The sequence below is a fragment of the Lissotriton vulgaris genome, chromosome 9 (assembly GCF_964263255.1).
Source record: "Lissotriton vulgaris chromosome 9, aLisVul1.2, whole genome shotgun sequence".
Taxonomy (NCBI): domain Eukaryota; kingdom Metazoa; phylum Chordata; class Amphibia; order Caudata; family Salamandridae; genus Lissotriton; species Lissotriton vulgaris.
The window spans coordinates 288,996,248-289,012,215 of record NC_141697.1 but is presented as its reverse complement, the minus strand read 5'-3'; the positions used below and the strand labels follow the sequence as shown (position 1 = coordinate 289,012,215).

Sequence of the window (15,968 nt, the reverse complement as noted above, 5' to 3'; positions counted from 1 at the left end):
TTGCAGGGGACGACAGTTCCAGGAGCCTGTGCCACAAATAGTGCTGACAACGGACTCATCTCTCCTGGGCTGGGGAGCGCATGTCCTCCATTACACAGTGCAGGGGCTATGGACGACACAGCAAAAGAAGATGCATATCAACCTGTTGGAACTGATGGCAATCTTCATGGCAATGAAAGCGTTCAAGGTGCATTTGTGCAACAAAGTCGTGTTGATCCGGGCGGACAACATGACTGCCATGTACTACATACAGAAACAGGGAGGGACACACTCTCTGTGCATACTGGTAAGTAGCATATTCCTTTGCATCATACAGGAACCTTCCAAGGCCTGTGAAGCATCAAGGACAACCAAAGTAATCTCCCTTGGAGTGTAGGCACCTCAAAACTCCCGACTGGTCTGCCAATCCTGAGCCCCACAGGTGGTGGTTATCTACGTCTCCCGAGGCCCGTGCTGCCCTCTCACCAAGTCTGAGGTCAGAATTCCTTGTGGGGGCTGCATTAACCGAACCCCTGTACACGCATACTTTACAAGTGCATATGCTTGTTGGAAACTCTTCAGCCACACCGTCTCGTGGGCACCGTGGCCTGCTCCTTTTGGTGAGCTGCTCGGGGTCCTCTTGCGATCCCTGTGCTTCTGGTCAGTGGGTCCAGTTGAGGGCCATCTTTGTTTTCCTTGAACTCCCATGTGTGCTCTGGGACTGCCCTGACTCCCCTGCCTTTGGTGAGTCTCCTGGACCTTGCAGGTCCCAACCGTGCACCTTGTTGACTTCTTGTGTGGGTTGCCTTTGCCAAGGCTTGTTGGTGCTTCTGCCAGACACGGACCGCTCAGCACTAAACATCCTTCATGGGACAGCTCGCATCGGGGTCCTGGTCGTCCTCGGCGTCGCCTTATCTTTCCAGCTGCAAAGTCACGGTCACCGTCCTCTAACCTGAAGCACCCGACATCGGAGGGCATCCGTTTTCCAAGTCTCCTGGTCACTCCTGAGTGACATAGACATGGTCCCCTCAGCTTTCAGATACTCCTCTATCAGAATACACATTTGGTTTCCTCCGGACACTCTCTTCTCTTCCAGCAGCGGCACGTTCCTGAAGTCCTCCGTTGGTTTCGATGGTGGTTTCCGACACCACTTCACACCCGACTCCCCTGGGATAGGTAACTTGGGTACCCCAGTATCCACGGGTGGGGTGGCTCTCCAACCTTCTGTCTTCCACTGGGTTTCTTCTAATAGATACATCTGCCAGTGGATTCCTCACCTTGTGAATATCCCCTTGCATCAGCAACATTCGGAAATTCTTTTTGTAGCTTCGCGCTGACGTGGACGACGTCACAGAGGCACAGCATCGCTCGCGATGACGTCACCGACACCATAATAGGCCCACGCCGGTGTGATGACGTCAGTTCCCTTTATTCCGCGTCGTCGACTCTTTACGGTTTCGGGGAATCTCTGTAGCTGTTGGAAACTTTGTTACTGTTTTCTCAGTTTTCCTGCTTCTTTGTATCTCTTGTATCCACGGATGGGGTGGCTCTCCAACCTTCTGTCTTCCACTGGGTTTCTTCAGGGTCCACTGGGAAGGGTTCCTAATCTTAAAAAAATCCAACCACGACTTGCACATAGGCTTGTACGGAGCATTCAGTCGTGTTCACGCACTGCACACGCTCTCCGTGGGGGTCTCTATGTACTCACTTTGGGTGGTTTTGTGGGTCCCCAGCAATTCCGCATCACCTCTACATTGTCCTGACTCGAGTCATGGTTTATACACTACTTACTTAGTATATGGATTGGTCCCCCCGCCCCCCCCCTCCCTTGGAGTCCACTGTGGATTAGTGCTATTTACTGTGATTTCTTTGCTTTATTATTGTGTGCTTTGTGTCTGTCTCCATGTAGGAAATTGTTTGAGACCTCATTAATCACCAAAAGGGTTGTCTGGACTTTTGCAAGGTGCCCACTTACACTAGTGGACATCATATATCAAGCTAGCTTCTCACAGGTACAGTTTACTCCTGAAACCAATTGGGCCCCCCTCACTTGTTTTTCTAGGCTTGAAAACTGATGTGAAGGTGCTTCAGCCAGCTGTGAATACAAACATATCAGATCTTGTTATATTTCTGTCTTTGTGCTTCTATTCCTTACTGCCCACTCAGCGCTTGTTAGAAGGGATGAGCTTTCTATTCTCTTCAGTATTTGTGAATTTCAATGTTCAATTTCAAAATTGTAATGTTGATCCCATTTTAAAGGACGAAACATTACTTAACAGTACAGTGGGCACTTTTTTTATTGGTATCTTCATTATTTTAAAAAACCTGTCTCTTGTGGCAGGCTGCTCTACACCAGTCAGCCAGCACACTAGTAGCCGGTAGGATTTCAGGAGGCACCTCTAAGGTGCCCTCTGGGTCAATGTATTCTCAAACCCATCACTATGATCAGTATATGAGATGTTTGATACCAAACATCCCTAGTTTCAGTGAAACCATCACGTAGCTGAGGAGCTCGTAAATACCAATGTCCAGAGCATGTTCTTAAAATGGCTTCCCCTGGTCACTTGAAATATCAAAAAGTCAACTTGGACATCACAGGGGAATCTCTGCTCTTGCGGAAATATCCACACATGTAGTATAGTGCACCCTGCCTTAGGGCTGTAAGGTCTGATGTGGGGGTGGCTTCCCCATACTGCATGGTGTGCCTGTGGGCATCGTACGAAGGACATGTTCTATGTTGTGCCTTCACTTTTCTCTGCACTATAGCACGCAACCTGCAGTAGCAGTTTGCACATTGATGCTGATGGATCTCATGCTGCCGCCCTTAGGGACTTCCTTTAGTATACAAACCCCTAGATACCAGGGGTACCACTTACCAGGGACTTGTAGGGAGGGCTAACGGTATTGCAGATTGGGGAACAATTGTACAGTTTGGGGTAAGAGACCTGGCACTGGGGACCTGGTTAGCAGGAACCCAGTGCACTTTCTGTCAAAATTGCATCCAATTCCAGGCAAAAAGTGGGGTTGCAACTAACTCCCCTATTTTAATTGATGGGGTAGGAGGTACATCCACATTGTGCCATATTTAAAAATTGCCCAGTCCCTTTTGTAAAATAACAGTTGTGAGACGACGAACAACACACACCCATGTGCCAGACTCGGACAAAGGAAAAAAGTGTGTGTGAGCGAGATGGCGCCTCACGGACGTTTCATCAGCCTGGCTGATGAAACGCTGAGTGTCCTTCAACCTATCGTGAAAATAACCGAAGGGAAGGAAAAGTGACTCACATCCGGAGTCGTTCAGAAACACACGAGGGTTCCGTCCTCTCGGCTGGTATGGGTCAAGTTGGCCGATTGAGGTTGTGAAGACTACGTATGTCCAATGCAGTGGCTTAAAATGTGTGACGCCCTGAAGAAATTGCCTAAATTGTGAATGGCAATGAAACATGTCGGCAAGTAGAGTATGGTTGGATAAGTAGTAGCCATACTCACTTTTATAGAGCCCACAACCAACACGAAAGAGACATAATAAAATTAAAGATCCGTGTTGTTTGTGGTTTGTTTGTTTTGACACTGTATGTGTTGTTCGTGGTCTATTTACACTGTACATCTTCACAAACACACTTTCTGTTTGTTATTGGACACATCTTTTCTTTCGAGCTTGATGGTGCCAATGATGAGATCAGGGCAATCCTGGTGAGTACCTGCCAGGTTCCCATCGGTGGTGCGCCCGTGAGGCGCCATCTCGCTCACACACACTTTTTTCCTTTGTCTGAGTCTGGCACATGGGTGTGTGTTGTTCGTCGTCTCACAACTGTTGTTTTACAAAAGGGACTGGGCAATTTTTAAATATGGCACAATGTGGATGTACCTCCTACCCCATCAATTAAAATAGGGGAGTTAGTTGTAATGGTTTTGCAACGGAAGGTACACCATTAAAATAAGTAATTTGTAAGTGCCTTTTTGGTCTAGGTCATAGTTGTGGAAAGTGTACGTTGAGTGGAGGGCGGCCTATGACCTTATTTTCCCTCTAAGCTCCTTGTTGTTAGTTAAAAAGTGGGGTTGACCATCTAAAAAAGGCGCACTTTCCTAAATGTATGCCCATTGAAATGTTTCTCTTTTTAATTATTTCTCTCTTGAAAATGCTTTTGGACAGCAATGTTGCCATGCTCCTTTTAGACACATTTCTAAGTTTATGTTGGGATTGTGTCTGACTCCTTTATTGAGAAGGAAACAAATGTCTTCCAGCAGACAAATGATTTTTGCTTCATTTGGAATGTTTTCTCTTCATTTCATGCAAGTGTTAGAGGGTGTCATCCTTTAGCAGTCCTAATCACTGTTAATGAACGTGATGAAGATACCCATAATAGACAACCTTTGGTAAAGGTGAGTACATTTTTGTTGTGCATATATTTGCCATCAGTGAAAAATATTCAGACCTGTCCCTGATTTCATATCTTTTTACATCCTCTTCGGCCATCTAATGTTATTTAGGACACTCCTAAAATACAAATGTAGAAAGGGTAAATCAGTATTTCACTTGTGCAGGAAGAGATATTCCAAATACAACTAGTGTTAAATTGTTCTAATCCCTCACCCTGTCGATGTGTCAGTGAACCAGACACTTATTTTAGGAGAGGCAAGTCCTCTTTGTAACAGTTTTCACCTGGTGCGATTGAGAGGAAGTGATGTTTTGTGTTTGTTGCCAGTTTCTTTGTTTGTATTGCTTTTGAAAACTATTGTTGAATTCAGGAATTTACTTTCCCTTACACCTGCAGCCAAGCCATTAATGTATCTATTTGTAACAAACGTTACTGCACGGCCAATGTACAGATTGAATATAAATGGAGTATGTACTTTCTCTGCACTTGCTTGTTTAGATTTACACAACAATTCCTTTAGTATGGAACTACTGTAGTGGCTTTTAGCTCTCAACAGCAAACTCATGGTAGATTAAAGATGATCTATGCGCGAAGTAAGAGAATGTAAAACCGAAAATAGCATGTTCTTTAGAAAGGACTGAAGTAGTGCAAGAAGTATAGTTCAGCTTCGGTGGGAAAGGAGTTTATGAGAAGATTTGCTAATGGGAAGATATGTAAATGCAGGCTATATATATAGCCAACAAATCAACAGAGAACTGTTACTGTAGCAGCTGGAAGACTTTTCTGGAGCACAGGTAAAAAGTTAATACTCGTGCATACTGACAACAGTAGCCATATGATCTAAAATAGGCTAAAGCCAAATTGGTATAAACATTATGTGTAGGAAACTGGGTGGTTGTTGCAGTAGCCCCCCGCCTTTTGCCTGATATTTGTTGAAACTTTGACTGAAGTGCCGTGGGTTCCTGCTAACCATGTCCCCAGTGCTAGTGTTCTTTTCCCAACTACTGTTCATTGTACCCCAATTGGCAATACCTTTGGCACTCTCTGTAAGTCCCTAGTAAGTGGCACCCCTGGTAACTAGGGCAGGGAGGCCAAAGAGGACCCTTGAGAGCTACAGCACAAATTATTTCCCCTAAAGGACCCTCACCAAACATCTACAGACTTCCACTGCAAGGCCGCGTGTCTTGGTGCAGACAAAAGAGAAAACACAACATGGCATATAGTCCTGTGTGCCTTGCCCCACACACTGCTTGGAGTATAGTAAATCAAACCTATTGCAGAATTCTACAGCCTACACAGGTTACAGGTTGGACTACACTACATGTGAGGGCATAACTGCGCTGCATGAGCAGATATGCCCCTGTGCTGATCAGCCCTATTGCTGCCAGTACAAGTGAACAGGAAAGCCATATTGAGTACATGTGCTGAGCACTTGGCGTAAACGAGTTCCCAAGCTACATAAAGGCTTCACTGAGAAAAGGGATGTTTGGTATCCAACATCTCTAATTAATGAACCCACACTGATACCAGTGTTGGATTTAATAATACATACACTCAGAGGGCATCTTGAAGGTGCCCCCTGAAACCCTTCCAACCTCTGGTGGGTTGACTGACTGATTCTTGCCAGCCTGCTGCCTGAGATGTGGTTTTAACCCTCAAGTGTGAGTGCCTTATCTCTCAGGTGGACAGAAACAAAACCTGCTCGGGAAGAGGGTCTTCCTACCTCCTCCGACAAGAAGGCCTGCTGATTAGCATTCCATAGCAAACACAAGGAGATGACTGACGGAGCGCTCAAACTTTTCAGACACTCACCCCCAGTCACAGATCTGGGTTGAATCCATCATTATTCTTTAGCTCACTCCGCCACCCCAGTTTAGACCCAGCTATATGCAAATCAGTCTTGACCCTGTGCCTCATGGGAACAGTCCAGCCATGTCTTCCCTGGACAGGAAACAAGCCTCCTGTTATTGGTTTCCGGGTAACACCCCTCTTCAGTGCCAAAAAGCACCACTGCACCCGAGCCGCCTAGCCCTGAGCAAAGTGGGCCAACCGTGCCAAAGTAGTACCCCAACCCTCCAGAATCAAAGCCCACCTGGGATTTCCCCACTGTGGACTCCTCGGCAACACCTGCAGCCTCTTTTCGCAGGCCTCCTTTACCACAACTGCTCCCGGTCATGGAGAAGCGGGCCAAATGGTTTCCACATGTCCCTGAGCATCGTAAGGCCTGAGCCCCCCCTCTTGGTTCAGCACAACTGGCCCCACAGTCAAAGCCTGCAGCCTCTTTTTGCAAAGACTCCTCCCTATTGACTTCCATTTGCCACATGATTCTGTTTTTCACCTTTGGACCCGGCCGCCCTAGTGCCGCTGGTGGGGTCTGTTTGGTGTATCCCTGGACCTTGCCCTCCACTCACCTTAAGTCCTAGAAATTGGTCTTGTAAGTCTCTGTACTGTACCTGAATGCAGTACTTGTTTTGCCTCCCATAGGATAACATTGCAGCCTCTGAAAAATGCAATGTTGACTACTTAAATGCGAAAGTATTTCTGCTGAAAAACTTACCTGATCGTGTTGATTCTGGTGCCTCAATGTGTGTATATATATATATATATATATATATATATATATATATATATATATATATATATATATATATATATAAATATCTATATATATATATATATCTATATATATATATATATCAAGATGTGTGTTGTTTTTTTTAATTTGGTGTGGATCTCGTTATAGATTAGTGTGCATCATATGTTGATGTCTAAAACTCCTCTCTAATAAGCCTAAGGCTGCTCGACCACACTACCCCCTTGTCCATTTATAAGGGAACACCTGAACTCCTTGCACGATATATCTCATTTTGATATACCAAATAAGGAGCCAGCTTCTTACAGTGTGTTAATTATGTAGATCCTTTTCATTTCTACTTTTTTCTGTAGTCATGACATATTCATTTTGGCCCCAAGATGAGAGGCTTTGGAGTATACTTTAATGTAAAAACAAATAACATACTATTTATAGGACTGCCTATTATCCCCAGAAAAGTAAAACAAATGAAAATACACAATTTTTGCTCTTCTTCGTTTTAGATGGTGTTGGAGTGAAGAGGGACTACAAGCAAGCTCTGAAGTACTTCAACCTAGCATCTCAAGGTGGCCATATTCTTGCATTCTACAACCTAGCACAGATGCATGCTACAGGTACAGGGGTCATGAGATCCTGCCACACAGCGGTGGAGGTAAGCAAGTCTCTTCCTGAAAGTGAACATCTGCACAACTGTGACACCTTGGTTAGGCTAAGAAGCACACGTTACGTCAATACTGAAATGTTGCAATGACTGCCAGTTCCGTTTTGCTGTTCTGCAGATTGGTTTGGGCTAAATCTTATGGTATGTCTCTAGTAGGCAGGTTGTTACCCTGTCCAAGTAGGGACCTTTCTTCCTAGTCCGAATAAGGGAGTTACACTTCCAAAATAACCCCTTCTCACCCCCTTGGTAGCTTGGCATGAGCAATCTGGATTATCTCAGGGACACTGTTTAAAGCATTTACACATAACCAAAATTAATACAGCTGTATTGCAAACCCAGACCTTCAATATACAACCCAGCAGAGGCACACAGGACGGTAAAACAAGAAAATGCCCACTTTCTAAAAGTGGCATTTTTAAACCCACAATTTAAAAAAAACTATCTTGAATAAGAGTTTTTATTAAATTCTGAGTTCAGAGAGCTCAACCTTCATTTCTCTATTGTGTCCCAATGGGAAGTTATACTTGTAAAATGTTACAAAGTATCTCCCATTTTATCCTATGGGACAGAAAGCCTTTTCATAGTGAAAACTAAATACACTGTATTTCGCTATCAGGACATTTCACACACACACACACACACCGGTACATATCCTACCTTTCACATACACTGCACCCTGCCCGACTTGATACCTTGGGCCGACCTGAGAGGTACCTTACATGTAAGAAAAGGGATAATTTGCGGCCTGGCCAGTGGGTGCACTGGCCAGGTCGACATGGCAGTCACAACTGCGCACAGACTCTGTAGTGGCAGGTCTGAGGACTCTTTGAAGGGCTGCTTGTGTGGGTGGCACAGCCAGTGCTGCAGTGCAACAACAGCTTTTGATTTACAGGCCCTGGGCGCACACAGTGCGCTGTACTAGGGACTTAAAGGTAAATAATATTAGCCAATCATGGAAATACTAATCCATAAACACAATTTACATGGAGAGCATATGCACTTTAACACTGAATAGCTGTGGTCAAGTGTACAGAGTTCTAAAACCAACAAAAACTGGGTCAAAAACAGGAGGCCAAAAAGCAAAAAGTCTGGGGGTAAACCTGCTGAAAAAGCCAAGTCTAACACCTTGGTTTGGATGAGAAGCACATGTTACCTGAATACTGAAAAGTAATACCAGAGCCTTTTTGCATTTGATAAGACCTCGCCCACCTTGTCAGGAACAGACTGGGATTAACACTATAATTTCAGTTTGCTGAATTGCTTAAAATAAATTGTTTGGTCATTTTAGTGATAGTTTCTTTCAAAATGTTAAAACAACCAAATATTTTGATGTGAAGTGGTTGAGAAATTAAAGTATTGACATTGATTCTGTTTTGGCAGCTGTTCAAGAATGTTTGTGAGAGAGGCCGCTGGTCTGAGAGGCTCATGACAGCATATAACAACTACAAAGATGGTAATCCCAACTCTGCAGTAGTTCAGTATCTCTTGCTGGCAGAGCAAGGCTATGAAGTGGCACAGAGCAATGCAGCTTTCATCCTTGATCAAAGTAAGACACTAAAAAGTAAGACCACAAAGTAACTGTGGGGAGTGGTGTGATAAGTGAAGAACCGCCTACTGAACCTTATTTTGTGAATTTTACGTTTATTTTCTCCAATTACTTTTGACGGATGCACCTATGACTGAAAGTGGCTGGGAAGCCTTTAAAAGGGGGTCTCTGGTTCTCATACTATTTGACATATTTGGAGAAAATAAATTTTTTACTTTTTGACATTTTGTCCATAATTAAGTGTTCTAATCAGAGCCACTGAAAGTATGTGATAGTGCGGCCATTTCTGTTATCGCATAATTATAGATTTGCTACATTTGTCACATACTCCATCATCTGAATCATAATCTGCAAATGTTAACAAAAATAAATGTTACTAGCTCAGATGGTTCAAAAGTTGCTAAAATTGCAGCAACACTTGTTAATGCACAGTAAAAGGCCCTTGGCAAAGGTTGACTGGTCACCTTCCCGTTGCGTCAGTGTTAAGTTAAAAAATGACAAAATAATGCCATAATACTATCGCAAAATGTGCATCATTTGGCTTTTCTTGCTGCATAATTTACTCAGCACTGCTGCATTATTTGGCCCTCAACTGCTGCATAATTCCAGTGGCCCTGGTTGTAGTTAATGTACCCTTACGTTAATACAACGTTACTCTTGCAGAAAGGAGAACATTCCATATCTGTTTAGTAGCAACACATAGAGTAGAGTCAAAATTGTGTGTCCTGTGCCATACATTTTGCTGCTTTGCACATATGCACTTTAAAATTGTTCTGGGGACCCAGACATTTTGAATTTGTACAAATGTTTTTATCAATTTTTATTCTATACTTTTTTATCTATATATGTCGGTGTATAGTTTCTCAGGACTATTTGTTGTATACTTTTTAGGATATGTGTGATGGCAATAAAGTTGTAAGTGAGTAAGTATTCGAAAAACAAATGTTTCAGTAGATGGATACCTGTCAATGTCTAAGAAATAATGAAAGGCTTTATGCTCTCCTGCTGGCTTTGTTAGGTCAGGAGAAGGAGGTATTTAGTATGTTTTTTAAAAATAAATATGTGGTTTATTTTTACTTTTCTTTTTATTACTGCAATATATACCAGTGATTCGAGGTGAGCCTATATGATTTAAAGGAGCATTTGGTCTTGCCTGTATGGCCTTAGAAGGCCACAGACTGAACCATAACATTCGATAAAATAAAGCATTTGGCGATGACCATGTTGTATAATATTCTTCCCACCATTATTTCTTCCTGGGCATAAATTTCTCCGATCAACGTGGATAGTCACAGAGCAGTGTGAATTAATATTTGCTTTGCTCCCAAAAATGGAATATAAGAAATGGTTGTAAGAAAGTAAGGAAGTGCCCCTATTTGTCATGGTCACCCCTACTTTTTGACACTACTACTGATGCTTTTCAACTGATGAGCACTTGGTCCTTCTAACCCTGGTACATAAGGCATCGCTACCACAGAGGGCCCCTAAGGACTGCAGCATGTATTATGCTACCCTAAGGGACCTGATTTCGGATTGCTTGCAGCCTGCCATTGCAGACTGTGTGTCATCGTGCTAACCATGAGTGAAATCACGACATGACACACTAACTGTGTGCCGTACCAAAGTCACTGCATGTAATATATGTAAGTCACCCCTACTGCAGGCCTTGTAGCTCCAAGGCAGAGTGCATTAGATTTCATGTGAGGGCATAGCTGCATGAGCAAGCCCTGTGCTGGCTAGTTCAATTACTAAATGGTACAAGTGAATAGGGAAGCCACCTTAAGGATATGGACTGGGCACTGGTCATTACGAGTTCTCCAGCTACATGATGGCTTTACTGAAACCTATGGTGTTTGGTATCAAACATCTTGTCTTAATAAGTATGTACTATTGCCAGTACAAGATTTATTATGGCATGCACCCAGAGGGTACCTTGGAAGTGGCCCCTGAAAAACCTATCAGTATGTAGTGTTGTGGCTGACTGGCCTCATCCATCCTGCTGCTACCAACATATTTCTGGCCCCTGCAGGTGAGAGCCCATGCTCTCTAAGGCCAGAAACCACGCCTGCTCCAGAGAAAAGTGTTCACACCTCCCCCAGCAGGATGGCTAGTGATTCAGCATATCAACACCAGGGGCTTCAAAGCCCCTGCCGAATTTGATATGCGACCCCGGCTTCCCCAGACGAGAGAGATGCCACCCTCTGCTCTGAGGCCTATCTCGCAACAGGACAGGCGGGAAATTAGCTATGCAGTAGGCATGTTCCACCACCTGGCTAATCATACCCCTTAGATCGGCTACTTGAAGTGCTCCACAAAAGAAGGATTCCACCATCTTGTTTTTGGTGGAATTAGGAACTCTGGGACAGGGTTATGCCCACTTCCCACAGGAAATGGTCATATAGTGAGTATAGTGACAGAAGCCAATTGTCTACTACCCTTCACTCCCTTCAATGCCCCTAAATTCAGTATTTAGGTGGCCACCTGAATCCAGGAACTCAAATTCACCTGATTCAAAGAAGGACAAAAAAGAGCTGAAGAACGCAAGAACCATGGACTAACTGTGGACATGGCGCCAAACCCTGCCTGCATGTTCCATCTCAACAATTATAAAGGCTTGACTCGTCCTGTTGCTGTGCTTCCTCCAAAAGCCTCGGAGGGCTACCAGAACTTTACCAACCTGTCAGCATTTTCATTGAACTGGAGGATCAACTTGCCTGCAGGCACTGACAGCAAAGTCCGTTTCACTAATCTGCTGACCACCGGGTCCACCGATGCAGCAGCAGCACATGAGGCGGTCGCCCTGCTTCGAGAGGTCAGAGCTCCCCACCAAGTTTGGAGACAGCAGGACCCCCAGGAGATGCCCTGCACCAATACCCGGGGTAAAGGACCCCTTGCAATGCCTAAGGCTTGTTCAGTGTCCGCTCCGGACACCAACAGCACCAGGACCAACCTACTGATTGGTGACATCGGCACCAGGGAGGCCTTCGAGAGTGACCCTGCTGTCCTGTTTTGTTTTTATCTCCAGGTCAACCCCAAAAGTGAGAGCCTTCAACGCAATTGACTCGCCAAACAAAGCATCTCCGCACCCGAGCCTCAAAACCAGATTTCAAACCCAGAGCAGGCCTGTGTGTAGTTCGCGGAGTTTCACTACGCGGAACTCTGCAAAGTGACAAAAAAACTCCTCGAATTCCACAAGTGGTGGAGTGCAGTGCGAACTACTGTTTGCCCTGGTCTTCCTGCCGCTCAGTTAGAAATTCTACCGGAGTAGCAGCTCTCGTTCGCGAACTTACCATTCGCGAGGGAAAAACTATGCTGCATTACGCAGAGTGTAGTTTTCTGCATTCCGCGAGAGGTGTGGAGTGCTGAAAACCCCATGAACAGAGCAGAGTTCACAACCCAGTTCTACCCCAGAGACCGCCAAGAACAGAGCCCCTTTTGGGTTCCGACGAACCTGTCCCCAAGTCTACACTTGCAGCATTTTTCTGCTTACAGGCTTCAATCATGGTGTTTAAGGCTACCCTTGCAACTAGCACCTCTGCAACCAGACACATCAGAGTGTGTAAACCAAAACTACTGGTGGTTCTATGTACCTTGGCCCCTACTTACCTTAAGTCCAGAAGATCTGCCCTGTGACTCGATTGCAAGTACCCCTATGCAGTGTATGTTTCTCCCATGGGATAATATTACAGCGTTCAAGGCTAATTTTACAGCTGTATTTTTTAAGTGTGTGAAAATAGCTCGAAAGGTACCCTCCTTATCCCGTAGATCTTGGTGTCTAACTAAATCTGTTATTTTTCTAAATTGGTGATGGATTTCCTTATTGAGTGTGTCTCATGTATTGACTTTGTGTGTGCAACAAACGCCTAACACTCCCCTCTGCTCAGCCTAAGGCTGCTCGACCACACTACCACAAATAGAGCACGCCTGTACACTGGTATGGGATACCTGGACTCTCTCAACAATGTCCCTCATTTTCGTACACTATTAAGAGAACCAGCTTCCTTTTTAAAATATCAGTTTTGAAGAAAACTGGTAAATACACTTATATTGTCTCTAATGCAGTAATTTTATCCTATAGGGGTAAAACACATACACTGCATACAGGTACTTAGCAGCAACTGACATAATCAATGTTCTGGAGTTACAGTGGGTATGGGGCAAGTTCTAAAGCAGCACCAACAGGTCACCTCGGTAGGCTCTGGTGCGTCTTGGTGCAGAGGTGCTTTATGGCGTTGGGTGCCCTGTCTGTTTCAATAGGAAACACTCCTAGAAAAAAGGGACTGCAGGCTGGGACTTTGCTTCCTTCAGAGTGTCAAAAGCCTTTGAACAGCTCATTGTCCAGTTTACGTTCATTGGCATTTTCTTGAATGTCCAACTCTGTGAGGGGTGTCACAATGGTACCATACCCCTTCACAAACCTGTAGTAGCCAGTCAAGCCAAGGAATGCCCCGACTTGAGCTACCATGTCCACAATTGTCTGGATCTGGGGTTGTAAGGGTTGAACTTGGCCTCCACCTACAAGGTGGCCCAAGTATACAACAGAGTCCTGCCCTATCTGGAACTTGCTTGCCTTGATAGTGAGGCCTGCGCTTCTCAGAGCCTCAGGGACCTTTCCAAGTTGGATCCAATAATCATGCCAGGTGAAGCAATAGACCGCAATATCATCTAGATAAGCTGTACTGTTGGATTCCAGCCCGGCAAGGACTTTCTTCACCAACCTTGGAAGGTGGCAGGGGCATTCTTTTAGTATAAGTGTTTAGCCATGCAACAGTTGATGTTGTTGCACCAAGGATATTGTGCTGCATAACTAAATACTTATAAGGTCCCAAAAGCGAGACCTGTTGGCTATGCCAATGCTTGTTTATATAGCATTACCATCATTCAGGCGAGGCGATGTTGGTGCCTCTGATTTTTGTCTTTGCTAAAGTAAGGTTTACAGAGTTCCAGAATTTTTGGGGCCTTTTGACTTTGAATATTTGTATCCACACTTTTCTTCTGTCACGTCTATTTTATTTTTTTTTTATTATTTATTAGAGAGCAGAAAGACATCAAATTTCAGAATACAAACCGAAAATAAAACAAAGTATACAATACATAGTACCTTTCATCTGTGTCATTGCTGCTCATTTTATATTATACCCCAGAACCCCCCCTATCCCACCCGCCCCCCCCCCCGGATAGCTACAAGAGGAACAAAAAATAAAAAAAATTAAAAAAAAGATTGGATATGGTAAACTCGTATTGTGAGACAGGTGGATCACATTATATTTCATTATATGCAAATAAAATTTTTACTGGTTTAAATTATCCAGCCAATTAATTACAGGCTCCCATACAGATTCGCCCTCTCTTCGAGCCCGTGGACCTCTTCTCTTGAAAACCGACAGCTCCCACTTCCCAACATTTAGAAACTTATTGAAACACTCATGTTCTGACGGGGAGGGAAGGATCTAACCACACTGTTGCTAGACATAATCTAAATGTAGCCATAGCTATATAAAATAGCTTCCGTTCTGGCAGCGTCATACTTATATCTGCCACCCCCAATACAATGGCTTGCGAAGACAATTGTATCTGATAACCGAACACTTGCTCAAACCGTTGTTCCACTTTAAATATCAGTGGAGTTAGATTAGGGCAAGAAGAAAACATATGGATACTGTCAGCTGCCATCCCTCCACACCTAGGGCAATTGACTCCCGTAATCCCACCCCATCGTTGTATGCGATGTGGGGTTATATACAAATTAAACAATGTTTTAAAACATTGTACCGGTAGGTTAGCAGATATAGTGGCAGTATAACTAAAACATAATGAGTCTTCACAAACCGCCTGCCCAGCTTGTAAACCAATCTGCCATCGATTAAAGTGTTTAGGTAGATCATCACTCCGCCTTTCATTCAATATTTTGTAGATTATAGATATATTAGAGTGCCCCCCCCCCGATAGCCTCAACTAACGGGATAGAGATCCAGCTAACAGATTTCCTAGCAAGAAAGTCACGAATCTGTAAGAACTTTAAAAAATGCTGGTTACTAATACCAAATTTGTGTTTTATGTATTCAAATGTCCGCACCCCCTGAGCTGAAACCAGATCCCCCAGCATGGTAACTCCATGCGTAGTCCATTCTCTGAAATACCCGTCTGCAAATATTTCTGGCAGAAGGGTATTACCCATTACCGGAGTATACATATGTATCCTTCCTATATTAAATAGTTTCCGCACAGGCCTCCAGACTTTAAAGGCTGCCAGTAAAACTTTAAACCTGACACGTTTGAAATATGCAAAATCAATATGCCTGAATAATAACCCCTTCACCTCTTCCCCATAAATTAAACAATATGTAGAAAGCTCAGAGACCTCTAAGTCCGCTGAATCCATTAATACAGCAATGTATCTTAATGTAATAGCCCAATAATAGAGCTGAAAATTTGGTAAAGACCAACCCCCCCTCTCCCTGGGTAACGTCATATATTTATAGGCTCGCCTGGGTCTTTTTCCTGCCCATACAAACCACGATATTAGACGTTCTAGTTGCTTAAATCAAACTTGTTCAAACAATACAGGAATCTCTCTAAAAAAATACAATATTTTGGGAAGAAAAATCATTTTAACAACATTACAGCGACCCATCAATGTTAATTGAAGGTTGTTAAACTTTCTAGTATCTTTTTCCATCTTGCCTAACAGTGGTTTAAGGTTGATCTCAACAATTTCCTCAGGGTTAGAGCTTATTACAATTCCTAAGTACTTTGCCCTGCGAATGACCCAAGGGTCCACCAGTGTAATTTTATCATTACATATAA

General features: G+C 43.9%; 1 protein-coding gene across 2 annotated transcripts in view; it reads left to right on the top strand.

Moving 5' to 3' along the window:
• The window catches only part of SEL1L (SEL1L adaptor subunit of SYVN1 ubiquitin ligase), a 235,417-nt gene that overhangs the window by 179,727 nt on the left and 39,722 nt on the right, over positions 1 to 15,968 (top strand). The window contains exons 16-17 of one of the 2 annotated variants that reach the window (XM_086937596.1): positions 7,458 to 7,606; positions 8,996 to 9,161. In XM_086937596.1, coding sequence (XP_086793722.1) covers positions 7,458 to 7,606; positions 8,996 to 9,161 — 315 coding nt within the window. Of the gene's footprint in view, positions 1 to 7,457; positions 7,607 to 8,995; positions 9,177 to 15,968 lie in introns of both variants that reach the window. The other variant, XM_086937595.1, reaches the window with a different exon arrangement.